The 22,833-nt window shown below is 31.0% G+C and overlaps 3 protein-coding genes, 1 long non-coding RNA gene and 1 other non-coding gene across 5 annotated transcripts; 2 read left to right on the forward strand and 3 right to left on the reverse strand.

Annotated features, from left to right (window-relative positions):
• Nucleotides 1–7,098: 7,098 nt before the first annotated feature.
• Nucleotides 7,099–8,275, reverse strand: LOC108912212 (cuticle protein 16.5-like). Its single transcript, XM_018717391.1, has 2 exons — nt 8,197–8,275; nt 7,099–7,864 (listed from the first exon to the last, which is right to left on the reverse strand). The coding sequence occupies exons 1-2, from the start codon at nt 8,206–8,208 to the stop codon at nt 7,232–7,234; spliced, it is 645 nt and encodes a 214-aa protein (XP_018572907.1). The 5' UTR covers nt 8,209–8,275; the 3' UTR covers nt 7,099–7,231.
• A 1,313-nt stretch (nt 8,276–9,588) lies between these two features.
• LOC108912225 (cuticle protein 63-like) lies at nt 9,589–10,462 on the reverse strand. Its single transcript, XM_018717403.1, has 2 exons — nt 10,353–10,462; nt 9,589–9,910 (listed from the first exon to the last, which is right to left on the reverse strand). The coding sequence occupies exons 1-2, from the start codon at nt 10,362–10,364 to the stop codon at nt 9,665–9,667; spliced, it is 258 nt and encodes an 85-aa protein (XP_018572919.1). The 5' UTR covers nt 10,365–10,462; the 3' UTR covers nt 9,589–9,664.
• An 8,331-nt stretch (nt 10,463–18,793) lies between these two features.
• On the forward strand, nt 18,794–19,325 carry LOC108912211 (neuropeptide-like 4). Its single transcript, XM_018717390.1, has 2 exons — nt 18,794–18,885; nt 19,023–19,325. Exons 1-2 carry the CDS (start codon nt 18,874–18,876, stop codon nt 19,215–19,217), a joined length of 207 nt encoding a protein of 68 aa, XP_018572906.1. The 5' UTR covers nt 18,794–18,873; the 3' UTR covers nt 19,218–19,325.
• A 1,569-nt stretch (nt 19,326–20,894) lies between these two features.
• LOC108912218 lies at nt 20,895–21,443 on the reverse strand. Its single transcript, XR_001964531.1, has 2 exons — nt 21,343–21,443; nt 20,895–21,099 (listed from the first exon to the last, which is right to left on the reverse strand). It is a non-coding gene; the product is annotated as an uncharacterized LOC108912218 (long non-coding RNA).
• Nucleotides 21,444–22,745: 1,302 nt separating this feature from the next.
• Trnac-gca lies at nt 22,746–22,817 on the forward strand. The gene has a single exon. It is a non-coding gene; the product is annotated as a tRNA-Cys (tRNA).
• Nucleotides 22,818–22,833: the final 16 nt, after the last annotated feature.

Here is a 22,833-nt window from a genome sequence, read left to right on the forward strand (position 1 = left end):
TATAAAATGGGTCTTCAGACTGCGCATTTTTTGGAAACGACAACTTTCTTAAAATTGCAACTCATGTACGATATTTCGTGCCTGTTTTTGAGTAATTGTATCAGCATTTTTTTGTTAGACCAATAAAGGGACGTTATTTTACATCTAACATACAGGTGTTAGATACGCTTCTTTAAAAGTAATTTTGATTTTTTTTAACAAATATGCCCTGGAAATTTGAGAAAAAGTGATATTGCTGCTATGTTTTAGCCAATTTGGATATTCTGTTATTTTGCGCTTTGCTAAAGCTAAATTACCATTCAAAACCTCTACCTGTTAATGACCTTCGAATACGGTTCTACATTTGAGAGTGAAACTGTTAATAATAGCAATCTACTCGCATACTGTCGCATATCATTGATGACATCTACACAAAAACTATAAGGACCGGTGCACAGTCGTGTGTAAGGGAAAAGCAATCTAACGGTGACACAAACATCCCCTTACCTGTTGCCTCGACGAACAACCCGTTAAAAAAATAATTAATAAACTAATTTTACACTGGAATTACCTCATTGGCGAGCCTTCCGCCGCCGCCGCAGACACAGTGAAAAGAAAACCGCCGGCCATGCGGGAAAACTTATCTTGTATTTGATCAATTTGGTCGCTCTGGTAACCGCTTTTCAAACATGTAGGTGAACAACCCCGCTCCCAGGAAAACTAATCCGTCACCGCCCGTTTAGGATTCCGGGGAGGAAAGTATTAATTGCGATTTTTATGTTAATAATGCAGATGGGTCGCTGAAACGTCCCATTTTAGTGACTTTTGCTAACATCTTCATAAGAAGTATGACATATAAAGAAGTAGGGACTAAGGGAAACTTTATAAACAGGAAAAAAGTGTTATTTATTTATTTATTTTTACTTATTTTTTTATATATATTGTTCTATATAAACAAGTATGAACATTATACTTGTTTGTTATACAAATATGTAAATTAAACTTAAATAAATACCATGAAAAATATTAAATTCAATTATGTGCTTTTTTTCTGGTCAGTAGACATACAGATAACAGAACTACACTCACTTATTTGTTTTTATTTGTATTCTTTCTTTTTGTTCCAAACTTTTTTCAGTTGAAAATGTCGAGTTATTTATTAAATCGAAAACAACAAATTATAATTGATATCAATATAGCTGAAAAAATAGTAAATATAAATATAACAAATAAAATAAAATATCTAGGTATATTTATTGATCCATATTTAAAATGGAACCATCATATTGAATACATTGTTAAAAAACTGCGATGTCTTTTAAGTAAATTTAAAATTTTCCGAGATATATTAGACGTTTATTTTATATTTTGCTTAGTAGAACCACATCTTGTATACGGCATGGGGAGGGATAATGAACAACTATGTAAATAAATTGGAAATAACTCGGAAATGGTTAATAAAAATCGCATTCGCTTCACTCTACGAAGAGATTTAAATCTTTGATCATCAACAACTGTTCTTCCTAAGTATTTCCACTTATATTTATAAATATCCAGACGATATAATTTTTTTTCAGTTTGTTGTCAATAGTGGGAAATTAGAGGCCAAATTTCAACTAAGACTAAGAAATACAGTGAAGCACTTAAATCTGTAATTGTCCTGAGGATGTCACGATAAGTGACGAAACGTCGACATTTGAGAAATTTTGGTGTTTTTCTTGAAATTTGGCCTCTACTTTCCCACTATTGACAACAAACTGAATAAAAATAAGGCTACCAATATCATTAGTTATAATTTTTTTTGATCACGATATATCTACTAGACCTAAGACTAATCTGTTGCCTAGAGTGCCTAAAATTAACAAAACTATTGGTCAAAGACGTTTCACTTTTCTAATTCCATTTATTTATAAACAGTCAAACACATTCCATTAAATATTAAAACTATAAATCCTGTCTCTATATAAGCAAAAGATACAAGTACTTTGGCAAATAAATTTCGGTTAAATTAAAACAATAAGATCTAGATTATATTAAAACACAATGTTCTGTTTCAACGGTTATAGTTGGTGTATCAAATTGCCTTAATATATTAATTAATTTATTTGATACAGTACCTACGTTAAAAAAACATTTTAGTAAGTGACAGCCAGGATAATTAAAAGTAATATTTCTTGTAATAAAGAATAAAAATAATATCTGACTGTGAATACAGAATTTTATATTTTTTCCAATAAAGTACGTGTTATTACAGCAATTAAATGATTATGGATACACAATTGTAAATGAATTAAAGTAGTAGCAGAAATGTCGAGAACTGAATTATAGAATTGCAGCTGTTCTTTCTCTAAAACCTTTGTCGATAAATCAATAAAAGTGAAAAATGAATGTCATCTATTACTATTTATGTGGATGGAGGTGTTTCCTGAAAAAAATATTTCAGACCAATCGTGACGTCTTTCACTTGAACGTTCTTAGTTACTATGGGAAAACAATATTTTTCAAATAGTTTCACTACGACTGTTAGGTACGTTTCTCTCGATTTCCCAGTGAAAATGTGACATATCAGAACAAATAGAAATGTAAAGTATTTTAGATTGCAGTCTTTACCTATTACATAATGAAAGTGGTATTTTGAAATGGCCTGCATTTTGCTCTATCTAACCAGTGCAAACGAATGCTGGTAACAAATAATAATNATTTTGTTTCCTTCACTTTGGCAAATAAATTTCGGTTAAATTAAAACAAAAAGATCTAGATTATATTAAAACACAATGTTCTGTTTCAACGGCTATAGTTGGTGTATCAAATGCCTTAATATATTAATTTATTTGATACAGTACCTACGTTAAAAAAACATTTTAGTAAGTGACAGCCAGGATAATTAAAAGTAATATTTCTTGTAATAAAGAATAAAAATAATATCTGACTGTGAATACAGAATTTTATATTTTTTCCAATAAAGTACGTGTTATTACATTAATTAAATGAATATGGATACACAATTGTAAATGAATTTAGGTAGTAAATTAGTTTTTTCCTGCAATCACTTTAAAAATGATTTCTAGTAGCAGAAATGTCGAGAACTGAATTATAGAATTGCAGCTGTTCTTTCTCTAAAACCTTTGTCGATAAATCAATAAAAGTGAAAAATGAATGTCATCTATTACTATTTATGTGGATGGAGGTGTTTCCTGAAAAAAATATTTCAGACCAATCGTGACGTCTTTCACTTGAACGTTCTTAGTTACCATGGGAAAACAATATTTTTCAAATAGTTTCACTACGACTGTTAGGTACGTTTCTCTCGATTTCCCAGTGAAAATGTGACATATCAGAACAAATAGAAATGTAAAGTATTTTAGATTGCAGTCTTTACCTATTACATAATGAAAGTGGTATTTTGAAATGGCCTGCATTTTGCTCTATCTAACCAGTGCAAACGTATGCTGGTAACAAATAATAATAATTTTTTTATTGCTAAAAAAAATTATTAGCACATACTCTAGAAAATTAAAAGCAAACAGTCAATTAATTCGCAATTTGTAGATGCACAGGCCATTAACGCGGTAGATAAAAAACAATTGAACGCCAAATATATTAAATAGACTGAGAAAAAGTATTTCTTATAAAATGGGTCTTCAGACTGCGCATTTTTTGGAAACGACAACTTTCTTAAAATTGCAACTCATGTACGATATTTCGTGCCTGTTTTTGAGTAATTGTATCAGCATTTTTTTGTTAGACCAATAAAGGGACGTTATTTTACATCTAACATACAGGTGTTAGATACGCTTCTTTAAAAGTAATTTTGATTTTTTTTAACAAATATGCCCTGGAAATTTGAGAAAAAGTGATATTGCTGCTATGTTTTAGCCAATTTGGATATTCTGTTATTTTGCGCTTTGCTAAAGCTAAATTACCATTCAAAACCTCTACCTGTTAATGACCTTCGAATACGGTTCTACATTTGAGAGTGAAACTGTTAATAATAGCAATCTACTCGCATACTGTCGCATACCATTGATGACATCTACACAAAAACTATAAGGACCGGTGCACAGTCGTGTGTGACGGGAAAGCAATCTAACGGTGACACAAACATCCCCTTACCTGTTGCCTCGACGAACCACCCCTTTAAAAAATAATTAATAAACTAATTTTACACTGGAATTACCTCATTGGCGAGCCTTCCGCCGCCGCCGCAGACACAGTGAAAAGAAAACCGCCGGCCATGCGGGAAAACTTATCTTGTATTTGATCAATTTGGTCGCTCTGGTAACCGCTTTTCAAACATGTAGGTGAACAACCCCGCTCCCAGGAAAACTAATCCGTCACCGCCCGTTTAGGATTCCGGGGAGGAAAGTATTAATTGCGATTTTTATGTTAATAATGCAGATGGGTCGCTGAAACGTCCCATTTTAGTGACTTTTGCTAACATCTTCATAAGAAGTATGACATATAAAGAAGTAGGGACTAAGGGAAACTTTATAAACAGGAAACAGTTAAGAAAAGAAAAGAAAAGTGTTATTTGTTTATTTATTTTTACTTATTGTTTTATATATATTGTTCTATATAAACAAGTATGAACATTATACTTGTTTGTTATACAAATATGTAAATTAAACTTAAATAAATACCATGAAAAATATTAAATTCAATTATGTGCTTTTTTTCTGGTCAGTAGACATACAAATAACAGAACTACACTCACTTATTTGTTTTTATTTGTATTCTTTCTTTTTGTTCCAAACTTTTTTCAGTTGAAAATGTCGAGTTATTTATTAAATCGAAAACAACAAATTATAATTGATATCAATATAGCTGAAAAAATAGTAAATATAAATATAACAAATAAAATAAAATATCTAGGTATATTTATTGATCCATATTTAAAATGGAACCATCATATTGAATACATTGTTAAAAAACTGCGATGTCTTTTAAGTAAATTTAAATTTTTCCGAGATATATTAGACGTCTATTTTATATTTTGCTTAGTAGAACCACATGTTATATCCCCACATCATGGGGAGAGATAATGAACAACTATGTAAAAAAATTGGAAATAACTCAGAAATGGTTAATAAAAATCGCATTTAAAAAAGATTATACTTACCCAACTGCTTCACTCTACGACGAAGAGATTTAAATCTTTGATCATCGACAACTGTTCTTTCTAAGTATTTCCACTTATATTTATAAATATCCAGACGATATAATTTTTTTTCAGTTTGTTGTCAATAGTGGGAAATTAGAGGCCAAATTTCAAAGAAAAGCACCAAAATTTCTCAATTGTCGATGTTTCGTCACTTATCGTGACATCCTCAGGACAATTACAGATTTAAGTGCTTCACTGTGTTTTCTTAGTCTTAGTGAAGCACTTAAATCTGTAATTGTCCTGAGGATGTCACGATAAGTGACGAAACGTTGACAATTGAGAAAATTTGGTGTTTTTCTTGAAATTTGGCTACTTTCCCACTATTGACAACAAACTGAATAAAAATAAGGCTACCAATATCATTAGTTATAATTTTTTTTGATCACGATATATCTACTAGACCTAAGACTAATCTGTTGCCTAGAGTGCCTAAAATTAACAAAACTATTGGTCAAAGACGTTTCACTTTTCTAATTCCATTTAATTATAAACAGTCAAACACATTCCATTAAATATTAAAACTATAAATCCTGTCTCTATATAAGCAAAAGATAAAAGTGTTGCTTACAAATACACCTAGAATACATGAAATTATTGATAGAATAACCAATTTCTGGGCAAGATCTACATATCGCATAAAATGTGTATATTTTTAAATACATAAAACATAGATCCTGTTGAGAAGACTTTGTCGTTCATCGAATTTAATTATATTAACCTATTTATTGGGGATCATGCGGTATGGAATGTTTCTCAAGGATGTATTTGGAATTTCCACTACCGAAAACACTCTTGTCGATGATAGTCACACCTGGTGAACTATGTTTTTAGCATACCAGAAAAGTGCCTGTCTAGCGGATTTAAATACAAACAGGTTCGAATAAAATAATTTTATACAAATATGCTGTATTAATAAATCTTGTTATAAATATAAATACCTAAAACGACCAATATAAAGATATATATTTTTTTGTTATGCACGTTTATGAATGGAACAGATAAATAAACTGGTATAAAGATGTCTGCTAATAGTTCAATCTTGATATATTTACACACAAAAAAAATTAAAAATTGTTTTGTGAAGGATTACATATTTCGTGACAATTTGGAACAATTATGTTGCATAATCAATCAATCAAAGTACATCAGGCAAAAAATGAAAATATTGTCAGTACTTATTAGAAAAATTTTGGGTTTTAATTTATGTCCGACTTTATTAACCTTGAAGTAATGACTATTGATTGTATATCCACTAATGTTTTTGTAGCAGGGCAAAAGATATACGCAACATATACCCCTCCTCCCAATTAATAACTTAATACTTTTAATAGGTATATTACACAAAAACAATAGCAACTAAGGCCCATAGAACACGCTTCTCATTTTTGTACATTTTAATAAAATCATACTCTTTCATAATTTTATTTACATTTCGCACTACCCCCGAATTGTCGACAACTGAAGGACACACGATAATAAATAACGCTTTGCGTGAACCAAATGTCCCCGCATTTAACTTGCTCTTACCTCATTCGGACAAAAAAAATATGTGTGAAGGCAATGTCAAAGAATAAGCCTCACGCACACTTTCTTTTTACCCTGGGATTTTATGCAAATTGGATGTGTGGTATTGATCTGAGAACCCCCTTTTCGTACTTGGTACTTGTTGATTGCGGTTGGCTGTTCCACTTTCTAGGTTCAGCATGCGAGCAGGGGTTTCAAAAGTGATAGGGGGGTTGACCTAGATCGAAAATCTGGGTCTTATATGTTACCAATGCTTTCAATTTGATTACAATGTTGTGGAGGGACTGCATTAATTTCTTTTTAAAGAAAATGTCCAATAACATGTTGAATTTCATACTTCAAAAATTAAAACATTTTAATCCCACTGGGCCACCTAATTAAATAAATAAAGGGGGTTACGAAATAAAAAGAGTATTTATTTCTAAGATATTTATATTTAAAAATAACACAATGCCATATTTTTATAGAACTGTTTGTACTTTGATTTAATAATGACTGAATCAGTATAGATGCTGTCTCAATATGAGATTGTTAAGCTTATTCCGTGCCGTTGGCAAATCTATATTCTTAAATAATAACTGGTGCTGCCAAATACGGTGCGGATAAGTACGACGAAACGACATGAGCTGAATTAAAATGAGCTACCGCAGGAGCTGCCTTAGCCACCAACGGTGCAGCTGCTACAGGCGCATATGGTACAGCTGCCTTATTCGCTATTGGTGCAGCTAGTAGAGGGGCGTGTGCTACGGCAGGTGCTGCCACCACACCAGCTGATTTGGCAACCAGAGGAGCTGCTTTAGCCACTGGTGCAGCTAGTAGAGAAGCGCGAGCTACAGCAGGTGCTGCCACCACATGAGATGATTTGACAGCCAAAGGAGCAGCTAGCAGAGAAGCGTGTGGTACAACAGGTGCTGCATTGGTTAATTGAGCCACTGCAGGTGCAGCTACCAGGGGAGCTTTAGCTAAAGCAGGCGCTGCTAGTAGTGGCGCACTGGCCACTATCGGAGCCGGTTTAGCTACAAGCGGGGCCGCCACGACTGGAGATACAAGTGCGTTGTAGTTCCTGGCGAAGATTTGGGAGCTTTGCGCTGTTATTACGGCTGGAGGGACTGGTGCTACAGCTAAAGGAGCTAGTGCGTGAATTCCTGGTTTGGCTTTGGGTTTGGCCGACGCCAGTGCTACCATGACTGATAGGAATACCTGCAACAAAAGCGAATGATAAAGTATAAGCTATTAAATTTAAACTCTATAATTGAAACATTAATTGTACTAATAAATCAGTTTATTTGCATCCAATGAAGCTATCCTTGAAGTGTGACCCATAAACTTTTGAACACTGTATATTGAGACGTTTTGAGATTTTTTTCATTCTAATTTTTTTTTGCCACCCAGTAATAACAACAGCAATAAGGTATATATTAAATAATAATAGTAAATTATATTTATATTATTATTTTTTTATAAACTAGAACTATTGTAAGGACATATATTTTTTTCTTTTCTAAAAACAATTACAAAATAATTGTACTTACAAACTTGTACATATTGTTTTATTCTTCGATTGTATTATCACTGAAAATGAAAACCTCTGTACTTGTAGTAGCTTCGTACTTATAAGTATTTATATCAAGTCTGGCACCACTCATCCCACTTTGTTTTGAAACAATTTACTTATGCAATTTTTAACTTATTCCGAATTCTAGACTGATTTGTATTCAAAAGTCCGACTCATTGTGTAAGCATCTCGGCTATTTAAAAATATAGTGTTAAAGATTTATTTTTCAATATGATGAACGTGATGAATTGAAAATAACTGAATTGAGCAAACCGTCTATTTCTTTATTGGAATATCGTTTGATTGGAATAATTGAAAGGAGTAACAAAAATATAGTTCCAATTATGTCACTTTAAAGGAATACAAAATAGTAATCAGGCAAGGATAAACTAAAAATGTTTCTGGTGGGAAAATAATTAGAATTTAACAGGAGCTTTATTTATTTTTTGTACTTTAGTAACTTCCTAACATTTTAAACTAATAGGATTATATTCATTTACTTTTATTTTAGGGTTGTCCTCTTTCACAAGCATACAATTTTGCAAACAAAAATATTTATTGCAAATTTGAGATAACATATTTAAATAGTCAACAAAAAAAAAATTGGAAAAAATGGAATAAAACGTGTTAATCTTAAAAAAAATACATAAATAAATTTGTTTAGAATTAAAAGGTTGGAATAGTTTTGGCGAAATTTTTGATGAGATGTCTCGTGGCAGGTCATATGTAAATATTTTAATCGAACTGTTTTTTCCCACTGATCTCATATCACAATAATGTGACTGTAGTTGATATTAAATAACAGATAGGATATTCATATTTAATGATATGTTGTGAATTATATCAACAAGCTTAATGAATTAGACATCATTTTATCATTTATTAACTATAGATTAAGAATTAGTACCTATTATAACGAAATTTAATTCGTTAGTAATGTCGATTGAATTAAATAACACACTTCTATAATTTTTTAAAATCAGTTTTAAGTCTATTTATAATGTTTGGTCTTGAAACGCAACAGATAAGGAAGTTGTAACAAAAGGACGAAACGTTTTTTCTTGTTTACCTACCTTCCATAGATACATTTGAAATTACTTTAGTTGAGGCTTTGAAAACTAATACAAAATGTAAATTACGTTTTAAAAAAAACTTTTTTTATATCTTCAGATTACCAGTTTGAATATTTTATATTTTATAATAATTTTCTCTTTATATTTTGTGGCTTTATATTTACTTCTAAATTTTAGTTTATTTCTAGATACTCTCTGTATAATATTGATACAATTAAACTACCTCATGTTATTGGAATTTTAGTCTAAGTTCTTTCGAGTTATCGTAACTGTAAGAAAATAGATAAATAACGACAAATGTTTTTTCAAATTTATTTAAAACCAACTATATACATTTTTTTACGAATAAAAGAGGTGCCTATTCAAGTCACTTCAGTAATAATGACCATGTCCGTAGCCGTAGCCGTAGCCGTAGCCGTATCCATAACCTCCATAATGGGGAGCATCATAAACTGGCTCAACGTAGTTGACAGGGGCGGCGACAGCAACGGGTGCCACCACCGGGGCTGGGGCCACTACTGCTACCCTGGGTGCATATCCGTATCCGCCGTATCCATAGCCGTAAGTTGGTTTGGGAGCGGCGGCTGCCAAGGCAAAGGCGCAGCAAACAAGGAAGACCTAAGAACAAAATTATCTTTATTTTAGATATTGACTTTAATTGTTAAATAATTAAAACTGATGTTTCTATGGTTAATAATTGGACTGATAAAATGTAAACTATGCCTTTCTCTATTTTCAGTATCGTATTCAGTAATTTCTGACAGTTCATAGAAGACAAGACACGTTTGAAGCTGGTCAGAAAATATATTTCATTGAAACCAAAAGGAATAAAAGAACAAGGATCAATAACACTGCTTCGAAATATTCGTATTTATAGAAACAGACAAACAATCAATAGGTAGTCATTTGGTTTTGGTAGCCATATTTGTTATAGCTGCTCTTTTTACAATAGTACAATTATATTATACACCTTAACTACATAGTCAAATTTTTTCTTTTCATTATTGTATATTTTAAAAAGTAACAGACAATATCTTATAAATGAAGTGAAAAAACTTACCAATTTCAACATTTTTTCAGCTCAGGCTTAGTCTCAGTGGTTTCTTGAATAAGCACAATAATTAAAAATGAAAATACTGCTCTATCTTTTATATATACCCACAAAATGTGGCTGTTTCAAGGCTGGAATATAAAATTGGAAAAATTATTTAGTAGCTAATCAGGTGTCCTAATTTATTCATTATTAAGGAACATATAATCATCCTCTTGAAAACATCTAAAAGATATATAAAATTTGCCGTTATATTTTGGCTCATAAAATAAATTAAGTAATTCCTGTTTTCCTCAAACTTGATTATAGGTATTTAAATTTATGTGACTTATTCATCATATATTAGTTGATAATTTCGAGTTAATTTTACCAAGAAAGACGAGGAAAGCAACAATTTTTCAAGTCTAATATCCATAAGTATAAAGTGCTTATTTGTAACAGAATTTTGAAGAAATGGAACTACTGAAATCTTTATCGAGGCAATTTAATTTTTTAGTGAAAATTAAAATGTATTTTTCTGGATATCATTATTATCTTTTATTTGTTCATACTTAAAACTTTACAACAAATTTATTTTAATAAAATTCTTCTACCTCCATTTTATTACCATCTAAAACCGTACAGAAAAGGTTTTAGGCAACCAGTTATACTCTTCAAACGACATACCTTAAACTTTATAGATTGCAAATATATTCCATCGATTTTGCCTAAAGTAGCTCTAATAAAATATATTAAAATAATGAATGATCACTCAGCAGAAATGTATTATTTCTTATAAAACATCCTGTATATATTTGGATCGAAGAATTATATTGGAATAAATTTAACTTTCTCTATTTGCAATAAAATAACAAAACTTTGTTTTAACGATAATAGAAAAAAGTCACCATTATTATGAATAGGCATACTTTATCTACGTTTGTGGTTATTATAAATATAATTTACACCAATTAATTATAGTACTAAGTATGGACAAGTAGTATCAGGGTATGAATAAGGCTATAGATGACAAGCAACGAAATATTCTTGTGACTGATTTGAATTATTTAACTAAATTGTTTATAACATTAACTAAATATGATGTGCTGAATTTATATAAATATATTATTAGGAAAACAGAAAGGGTATAATATATTTTAAACAGTCCCTAATTGACAATTTTACATTTGGATTATGGAATAAAAACGAGTAATATTTATTAATTAGTAGGAACATTATTTATTCGCATATAAATATAAATTTTATGATTTATACAAATTATTATGTTGGCGATTGTATATAAATATTATCAGGATACCATGAAATAGGTATTATATTCTAAATATAAAGCAGATAGCGTTTCCTGTCGGTTTTGTTTCAGCAGAAACAGGATGCCCAGCAGGTTGTATTACTACCAGGTAGATGGCAATAGTTATGTCATTCCAAAATCAAATTTATAAATACTCTGTATAATTTGCATTACAGTTAGGTAACATATGGACATAATTACTTAAATTTAGTAAATTTCTGGGTGTTTTCAATGAAGTAGGTAATTTTTTTAATTTCTTAAGTCGGTATTAGTGACTTTTTATAACATTAGCATTTTTTTATGTTTCTACACAGCTCTGAGTAAATATTACAAATACGTTTGTCATTTATTACTTAAAAAAGCATTTTTATTAACTAGTACAACAGTGAAAAAATTATTTATAGTTAAATAATATTGAGGTTATGATGTGGGTGCCTGTAGTGTGTAAAAAAAAATTTAAGCTTTAATAAACTAACTGGTGCAAATATTTACAACTGTTCGTCTTAGTTTACTAACAAAATAAATCGATTTCCTATATTTTATTCATTTGTCTCAAAATATAATTAAATATTTTGATTATAATAATTTAAAAAATGGCGAATGCGCCAGTGCTATTTGTTAATTCTTTTTCCTCTACAAACTCGGTTATTTCAAGGGTAGCACTTAGTAGTTACTTGTTTTCCTTTGATATGTCGTGCTGAAATTTATTTCTCGATAACTTTATCAAGAATATATCCCAGGATATTAAAGACACAATACTTATACCTAATATACCTTCGCTTGGGTTTACCTCTATACAGTGTTAAATTATTTTACCACTTCAAATACATATTATTTTAATTTTTTGATATGTATCTATTTATTTGTGACATAGTTTCAGTTTTGTCTCTGTTTACTTGGAAGTTTTCCAGTTGCAAATAATAATAATGTATACTATTAAATTAAATTTTTTGTTCATATTCTTGATAAATATGCAAAAAATGCTGCCCCTTCGATATAGCTATACCTAAAAATAACTCTTCGCTAATATCATCATAGTATTATCTTTCCTTACTTAATTATAGAGAACATGCATTCCTAAAATCCGATCCCCTGCGTTTTTTTGTTCATTAACGATCGCGTAGGTGCAGACATGCAAAACTGCTGTAGGAAAGATTTAATTAGGGCAAAAGGCAAGCAAATTAATGACTTGGTGTTCATAGGGCGGTGGTGGTGTTTTTATAGGTGCCCTAGTATCCCGTGTGTTTTTATTTGTGCTCCTCTTGTAATACCTCGGTCTCCGCACAATTCCGTCACGGTTGTGTATAAAAAAAGATATTTAATTAACTGCGTGGGTTAGAAAATCTGTCGCAGTTGTAAACGTAAACAATTGCAAACATGTTTAAAATTATGGGATAATTCATACCCAAAACAATAATAAGTAGTGGTAGTAGTGATTTTTAACAACGGAAAACACAAAATCCTAACAGAGAAAATCAGTCCCAACAAACTTAAATTAATCTTATTAATTGCATTGTTCAATATAGTGCACTAGAATACAATTATAATTAACAATAATGTATAAAATAATTTCCAGGAGAGGTTACGCAATAAAAATATTTTTTTCAATTTCTTATCCATTCAAGTTTGTAAAAGTTACTATGTGTAACATTTTCTATATACAGTACGCATCTAAAGCATGGAATAAATTCAGTAAAAACGAAACAATTTTTTTTTAGGAAAAATCCTCGAACAAGTCGATTTTTAATTTAAAAAGTACATATTTTAGCATAAAAGGTGATTTTCAACCGTCATTTGTTTTCGAGTAATGACGTCATCGACATTTTTTTTTAAATAGCAACACCCTATTTTTTTTNCTTTGTTTTAACGATAATAGAAAAAAGTCACCATTATTATGAATAGGCATACTTTATCTACGTTTGTGGTTATTATAAATATAATTTACACCAATTAATTATAGTACTAAGTATGGACAAGTAGTATCAGGGTATGAATAAGGCCTCTTTCAGACGACACGGATTTTAGCCGGACCGGTTTTATTGCTCTTGCCGTTTACGATTTGGCGCCTTTTCACACATCACGTGAGGTCAATGCGGCACGGCTGGCAACAGGAATGTACTTAGTTTAGTGCAAGTTATGGACCGGCGACAACGTATTCTGATGTTGTTATACTTGCGTCATAGACGTTTAAGAAATATGAAGAAAAGAAGGTACTGGGTACACCCATTACTTACATACATTACATACATACATACATACATTACATACATTACTTAAATATTTCTGCCTGCTCCTTTTCGTCAGCATTTTCATATTTTTCCACGAGCATAGTGCAAATTGCCCTCCAAGCAGCGGCAGTTAAGTTTTTATTTTTATATTCCTCTATTGTTTTGTCCCATAATACGGGCTGTTCTTCAACTAAAGATATTAAAAGTTCAGTGTCTATTTCAAATTCACCCGACATTGCTGCTAGCAATTTTACTTTCAAACTAAATAATAATTATAATGCACAAAATTTTTAAATACGTCCTAACACGCCACCGTACAAAAGTGATCTAATCGTCTGAAAAGCTACGTTTGTCACAATGGTTCACTGGACGTTCTGTCTCTTTCTACACGGCACGGTGCCGTGAAATCCCAGTCGACCATCCGGCCGGCATACGGACGCCGTCTACGATTTCTTTCCGTGTCGTATCGTCTGAAAGAGTCTATTAGGATTAATGTACTACTGGACAATACGGCAAAACCAAGAAAACCGGTCCGGCTAAAATCCGTGTCGTCTGAAAGAGGCCTAAGGCTATAGATCACAAGCAACGAAATATTCTTGTGGCTGATTTGAATTATTTAACTAAATTGTTTATAACATTAACTAAATATGATGTGCTGAATTTATATAAATATATTATTAGGAAAACAGAAAGGGTATAATATATTTTAAACAGTCCCTAATTGAAAATTTTACATTTAGATTATGGAATAAAAACCANGTGGCTGATTTGAATTATTTAACTAAATTGTTTATAACATTAACTAAATATGATGTGCTGAATTTATATAAATATATTATTAGGAAAACAGAAAGGGTATAATATATTTTAAACAGTCCCTAATTGAAAATTTTACATTTAGATTATGGAATAAAAACCAGTAATATTTATTAATTAGTACGAAAATTATTTATTCGCATATAAATATAAATTTTATGATTTATACAAATTATTATGTTGGCGATTGTATATAAATATTATCAGGATACCATGAAATAGGTATTATATTCTAAATATAAAGCAGATAGCGTTTCCTGTCGGTTTTGTTTCAGCAGAAACAGGATGCCCAGCAGGTTGTATTACTACCAGGTAGATGGCAATAGTTATGTCATTCCAAAATCAAATTTATAAATACTCTGTATAATTTGCATTACAGTTAGGTAACATATGGACATAATTACTTAAATTTAGTAAATTTCTGGGTGTTTTCAATGAAGTAGGTAATTTTTTTAATTTCTTAAGTCGGTATTAGTGACTTTTTATAACATTAGCATTTTTTTATGTTTCTACACAGCTCTGAGTAAATATTACAAATACGTTTGTCATTTATTACTTAAAAAAGCATTTTTATTAACTAGTACAACAGTGAAAAAATTATTTATAGTTAAATAATATTGAGGTTATGATGTGGGTGCCTGTAGTGTGTAAAAAAAAATTTAAGCTTTAATAAACTAACTGGTGCAAATATTTACAACTGTTCGTCTTAGTTTACTAACAAAATAAATCGATTTCCTATATTTTATTCATTTGTCTCAAAATATAATTAAATATTTTGATTATAATAATTTAAAAAATGGCGAATGCGCCAGTGCTATTTGTTAATTCTTTTTCCTCTACAAACTCGGTTATTTCAAGGGTAGCACTTAGTAGTTACTTGTTTTCCTTTGATATGTCGTGCTGAAATTTATTTCTCGATAACTTTATCAAGAATATATCCCAGGATATTAAAGACACAATACTTATACCTAATATACCTTCGCTTGGGTTTACCTCTATACAGTGTTAAATTATTTTACCACTTCAAATACATATTATTTTAATTTTTTGATATGTATCTATTTATTTGTGACATAGTTTCAGTTTTGTCTCTGTTTACTTGGAAGTTTTCCAGTTGCAAATAATAATAATGTATACTATTAAATTAAATTTTTTGTTCATATTCTTGATAAATATGCAAAAAATGCTGCCCCTTCGATATAGCTATACCTAAAAATAACTCTTCGCTAATATCATCATAGTATTATCTTTCCTTACTTAATTATAGAGAACATGCATTCCTAAAATCCGATCCCCTGCGTTTTTTTGTTCATTAACGATCGCGTAGGTGCAGACATGCAAAACTGCTGTAGGAAAGATTTAATTAGGGCAAAAGGCAAGCAAATTAATGACTTGGTGTTCATAGGGCGGTGGTGGTGTTTTTATAGGTGCCCTAGTATCCCGTGTGTTTTTATTTGTGCTCCTCTTGTAATACCTCGGTCTCCTCACAATTCCGTCACGGTTGTGTATAAAAAAAGATATTTAATTAACTGCGTGGGTTAGAAAATCTGTCGCAGTTGTAAACGTAAACAATTGCAAACATGTTTAAAATTATGGGATAATTCATACCCAAAACAATAATAAGTAGTGGTAGTAGTGATTTTTAACAACGGAAAACACAAAATCCTAACAGAGAAAATCAGTCCCAACAAACTTAAATTAATCTTATTAATTGCATTGTTCAATATAGTGCACTAGAGTACAATTATAATTAACAATAATGTATAATATAATTTCCAGGAGAGGTTACGCAATAAAAATATTTTTTTCAATTTCTTATCCATTCAAGTTTGTAAAAGTTACTATGTGTAACATTTTCTATATACAGTACGCATCTAAAGCATGGAATAAATTCAGTAAAAACGAAACAATTTTTTTTTAGGAAAAATCCTCGAACAAGTCGATTTTTAATTTAAAAAGTACATATTTTAGCATAAAAGGTGATTTTCAACCGTCATTTGTTTTCGAGTAATGACGTCATCGACATTTTTCTTAAATAGCAACCCCCTATTTTTTTTCTTGATTCTGAAAGAACGTTTCATTGTCGATCCGACAGTATTAAAATGTTGCCATCTTACATAGGAATGTTTTCGAGTAAATGACGATTGAATATTAGAAAACCCAAATCAATTAAAATAAAGCAAAAACGTTATATCAAATTTAGTTTTTCAAAATGCCTGAAGTTTTTATGGCTCACGTAGTTGTAAATCTTTACAAAGTGTCACTGTCATACCGACTTTCTAAGTATTGTAAGCGATATAAAAATTATTGGTGAATTATTATGGCACATTTAACTGTCACACCAAGAACTGAAATTTTAATTCTTATCGGATGCGGGGATAAGACTAGAACGCAGCAGGAAGTTTGCGATTTATTTAATGAAAAACATCCAGATCGCCGTATCAGCCAATCAACAGTCAGTAAGATAGAATCTAAATTTAGAGAAACTGGCAATGTTGTAGATATTCCAAAACGTGGACATCCAAGCGTTAGTGAAGATCACAATCAGAACATTTTGATAAGTATGGTAGATATTCCTCATAATACTTCACGATTGGTTGCATTAAACAATGAAATTAGTCAGACCATAGTGCTACGTATCCTGAGGCAGGAAAAATATCATCCCTACAAAATTCAACTTGTGCAGAAACAATGAAACGATCTTTCAATCTTTGAGAATCAAGAAAAAAATAGAGGGTTGCTATTTAAAAAAAATGTCGGTAACCTCATTACTCGAAAACAAATGACGGTTGAAAATCGCCTTTTATGCTAAAATATGTATTTTTTAAATTAAAAATCGACCTGTTCGAGGATTTTTCCCAAAAAAAATTTGTTTCGTTTTTACTGAATTTATTTCATACTTTGGGCGCGTACTGTATAATATGCTAATTCTTAATGTTCAAATAGGTAAATGAACAAAAAGAAAACGTACCCAGCAATCTTGAAGTTTTAAACAAAGGTTATTTTTTATTAAAACGACTGACAACCTGCATATTTGCACCTAATTATTATCAAGAAAAGAAGTATTAGCCCGTAGGTGCGGTTAAGTTTATTTTTAAACTGTCATGTATTTTCTATCTCAAACTGCAGGCCAGTTTTACCAGTTTGTTCTTGAATATAAATAGATATATCGAAGGTTAGAAACTTAATTTTTGGATATTAATTTCAAAATTTATCAATTTTTATGTCTTTTACTGACGTACTGCTAAAAATTAGTTATATAATTGACTATAACTTTATGGCTTGGCAGTAAATCACGTAAGTTTGCTACAACTATAATTTAATGTAGTCGGTAACAGGAACTTCTATAATTTTCTTTGTAATATTTATAATTCTATGACTATCGTTTCATTTTTGGAGTGATCTGGTATACAAACGTTTCAACGAAAGAGAAACCTGATTTTTTTATGGTGTCTATTCAGCATTTAAGTCACAACAGGGCGTGGTGGAAAGATCCTCAAGGACGTTCACAGAGGCCTGTTTTGGCGATCAGGAAATCATTAAGAATCAAGTGCAAGGTTATTTTCTTCATTAATATGTATGGAAATATAAATAAACGTTAACGTCTGCTATTTGGAATCCAGGAGACAATGAGTCTCTACAATATTTTTGCCATTGGCGTAAAATACGAGAGAAGACCAAATTTCATTATTTTCTACATTGTCACTTTTATAGATCCATCTTGCATTCTCATGAACCAAAAATGTATTGGATATTTACATGAAATTGAATGTTTTAAAAGTAAAACAAAAGGCTAGCTTCCGCTATATTGGAATGGTATCCAGCTTAAACCATCACTTTACTTCTAATTTTTTTTGAGAAATAGAACAAATCTTACCAGCGTCTAAAGTGACGCATTGTATACATTATGTATAAGTCTCTCACTCTTTGTTTTATTCCAGGATCAACAAAAAAAAAATAAAATATTCTCAATGCGTCCTAATTAGAGCCAAACCGGTTTCCGCCAAATCTGTTCCAAACCTTGCTTTACATTATGCTTGTGCATTAGCAATATCTGCTTGTGATATCACAATAGAATATTTTAGTATAACAATAATCCCACCTTGAACTTTTTTTGATCGCCTTGACAAATTGGTTTTGTATATAAGTCTTTAGGGTCGCTTGGATCTGTGTCATTTGATATCAAATCGAATTCAATATGTTCAAGCTCGTAAGTATCTAACCTTTTCATAATAATAATAACTAAATTGTATACCTACATTGGAAATTAAAATATATATTTTTTAAATTGTTTTTTACTAAAGAAGCCAAATACATGCTCGAATATAGATATTTACTTTTTTACAGTGCTTTGTCGTTCTCGCCGCCGTTATGGCTTTGGCTTCTGCCGTCCCTCACCCTGGCCCAGCAGCTGACCCAGCACCAGCACCAGCCCCAGCCCCAGCACCCAAACCACTCGTCTACTCGTACCCATACTCCGCTGCTGTGGTTGCGCCCTCTGTCTACAGTGCATACGTACCTTCTGTGCCTGTATACGTCTGATCTACTTCATAAGTCTCTATTCTTTTTGGTTTATCAAAACTTTAAAATCGCTTATTAATTAACATGTAGATTTATTTGGGTTGAATAAAAATTATTTTCATTATTTAATGTGATATTTGAACTCTGTAACCCATAAGCAATGGATTGTTGACTTTAAAACACTACAATTAAGTCAAACTGACAGATGGCGACCTGCTAAACTGCAGAAACTATTAAACAAGACCAGTTTCCCACTAGGCGGAAGAAAGTCTTAAAGTCTGTAAATTAAGAACTCAAATGTTTTACTTGTTTGATTATACTATCTATGTCAGGGACTTGAAACTAAAGTAAATAGTTCACTTTGTGTCGTTAAATAACTGCATCAAATTTGAAATCGGTATACGTCTGGTGGTTCTACTGACGAATTATGTTTAGCTGTTTGCCAGATACTGTGGGTGCAATTCAAATTAGTGCACATAGTAGTTGTTTTAAACAATATAATTCGTTTTTACTACTAACTTTTACAGGCGTCGAGATATGGATTTAAAATTGTGTATCAATTTTTTGGGGGTGCCCAATTTTCCAGCTGTATTATAAGAAGCATTATAAAAATTACTATAACTTTTTTTTTACCTATCATAAGGACTTCTTTAATAAAAAGATACTTGCATTTATTTTAAAATTTACAGTAACATATAACTCAAACTAGTTTTCTTTTTTCTAGGCATATACTTTCTTATCGAATTCATGTTTTATATTAACTCACTGTATTGAAATTGTTTTAATAAATATATTTGTATACTTATAAAGTTTTCCGTTATATTTTGAAAACTCCTTGACACTCAGTCAAATCCAAAGTAAATTTACGTACACTTTAGGGTCATGATCTTTATGTTCATATAAAACCATTATACTGCATTTAGTTATAGTTTCCTGAAAAATGCACTTACAAAATCTTGTAAAAGGAACACTGTACTATTAATCAGTAATTAGGAGGATATTGGGTAACTGAGGTGTATTATGAAAATGCCAATGTAATCCCCATTGGGCCATTTAGCTCATTATTCCCAGGATATTGGATATTCAATATTCAGATCGTAAACATCTGGGCAGAATGTAATTAGAGGTAATATTATGAAAACCAGAATTGAATTATTCAATAGGATCCGATAAAACAGAGATATTTCTACGAAATACAAAGTTTTCAATTATTTCAATTTAATGTTTGGTGAAATATCAATTTTCTCTAATGGGTACTTGATCGAACAGATTAAATTTTATGTAGATATAAGTCTAGACAAATACATGTTAAAACAGTATAATTTCACAACATTTATATTTCGATATTCTTTTTGTTTTTGTATCAGTCATGTTGGTAAATTGGTAGTGCCAACAACGCCCAATAATACCGACCCGTCGCTTAAGTGTAAATCTAAAGCACACTTGATTTGGTTCTAACGAAATCTCTCCAATTTTCACTATATTGAAAATTCGTATGTTCGAATTGTTTCTAATACGACATTCTGGGCAAATCGCATCGAGCTTAATATTTATATGGTCATAACAGATCTCAAACTTTTTAAATGAAATCTAGAAAGTGCCTTTATATCCACTTTTTTGCTGGGTCTGATTTAGCGTTTTGGTGGGTTGTTCTATAATTTGATAATGGAATAAATACAGTGCAATAAAAGCCAGGAAGTTGATGAGCAATAGATTTATTTCATAGTCCAAGCCGAGCTAATAATAATCAGTCATTTTAAATAATGGAAACAGCTGGGACGTAGCTACTGTAGACAGATGGCGCAACGACTGCGGAGTATGGGCTGACAAGTGAGGTTAGAAGGGGTTGAGGGGCGGGGGCGGCAATAGCTACAGCCAAAATGGCGCAAAGGGCGACGAACAACTGAAAAAAAAAAACATTAAGATAATTATCGCAACGTTGTTTTTTATAGTCTCAAGAATATTGTAAATAATATTATCTATTAACTATCACTTAAACAATGGTATAGATTATATTATTTTTAAAAAACAAGGTAATAACAATGATGATTTTCAAAAAATAACTGCTTGAATTTATTATTCAACTGATAGCATTTCCTTTCCAAAAATTGAAATTAACACATAAATAATAGTTTCCGGGACTTACCAGTTTGAACATTTTGATATTGGCTTATGCAACTTTGACACAAACTTAACTTTGATACTGCCCGTGCTGTCTTATATAGCAGGCCACTTTGGCTAAAAAACTTAGGTGGGGTCGTATTTTGGACACATCTGGTGCATGTCATTACAAATGCGAAATAGATAGCGAGGATTGGCATAACAAAAGCTAATTTGAATTTATCATTATGATACATTGTCTGAAGCAATTGCATCATAATCAAGGGCGACGAAATAGACTTTGAAGGGTGGTTCAATCAGTTATTTTCGGAAAATCATTCTACTGAATCTATAATTATCGTTATACGTACAAATATGGAAGGGTAAATAAAAAAATATTTCATCATTTGTACTTGTTCCTATACTTGTAGTCAAAATATAACTATAGTGATTTCGTAACATTTTCATAAGCGCCCAATAAGCCGTTAAGGACGAATTTCAGATAATAGTCATTTATGTCAATCAGCGAATTGTCAGTTGTTTGCCAATTATTCAAACTTCGCCATTATTACATCATGTTACCCGCAACTGGCGTTTCAATGGATTCGTTCGAAAAACACCGGCCTGTATCCCGATTATTTGCAAATTGTTACGCAATAAAAGGATGAATATCAACAGGAACCAAAGGCACGCTTCAATGTCGTTTTCAAAATTATAGATTGAGCACACAATAGTTTATTAGCTGAAAATTAATTGTGATAAAGTTTTTCAGGTCCACTCGAAAAATAACGCCGTCACTTAATTCTGTTATGTGGCTAAATAGTATATGGCTATAATAATTTAAGCCACTGGATACATATTTTTTCATGAAAAATCGCATGTTTTTGTTGTTTTTCTTAGAGTACCTATATGGTTTTGCTTCGATTATTTAAGTAAAAGACAGCTTTTTAATAATAAAAGGTATGAAAATATTTTTTCGATAATCTAAAAAATGCATAGGTAGGTACAAATTGTCTTGTCGCATATGAACAATGAACATATATTTTTTATCATAGTTATTCACATTTAGTGATCGTGTTTGATAAACTAAGCGTATAAATGTGTAATGATAAATAATTATTGAGAAAGATAGACGAAGAAACGAAATAAACAAAATTGTTCCATAGAACAAGTGTCTCCTATTATAATAGGAGGCACTTGAGACACTAAGTGCTGCTTTAGATAAAATGTTTAAGTTGTTAGTATCATGCCGACTGCAATTAAATCTACCTAATTCGAAAAGAGCATTTACCTGTTTTATAAATTCATTTACTCGAGTGCTTGAGCTTAAGTATGTTTTTAGCAATTCTCATGTAAAGCGTCAAAATTAATTATTGGAGTTAAAAATAAATCATTATATACAAAAAATATTATTAATGCAAATGTCAATTTATATCTCAAAACGGACATGGGGATATAGCTCAGTGGTAGAGCATTCGACTGCAGATCGAGAGGTCCCCGGTTCAAACCCGGGTGTCCCCTAGTCCTTTTTTTAAAT

Source organism: Anoplophora glabripennis, unplaced genomic scaffold, assembly GCF_000390285.2.
Source record: "Anoplophora glabripennis isolate ALB-LARVAE unplaced genomic scaffold, Agla_2.0 scaffold215, whole genome shotgun sequence".
NCBI lineage: Eukaryota > Metazoa > Arthropoda > Insecta > Coleoptera > Cerambycidae > Anoplophora > Anoplophora glabripennis.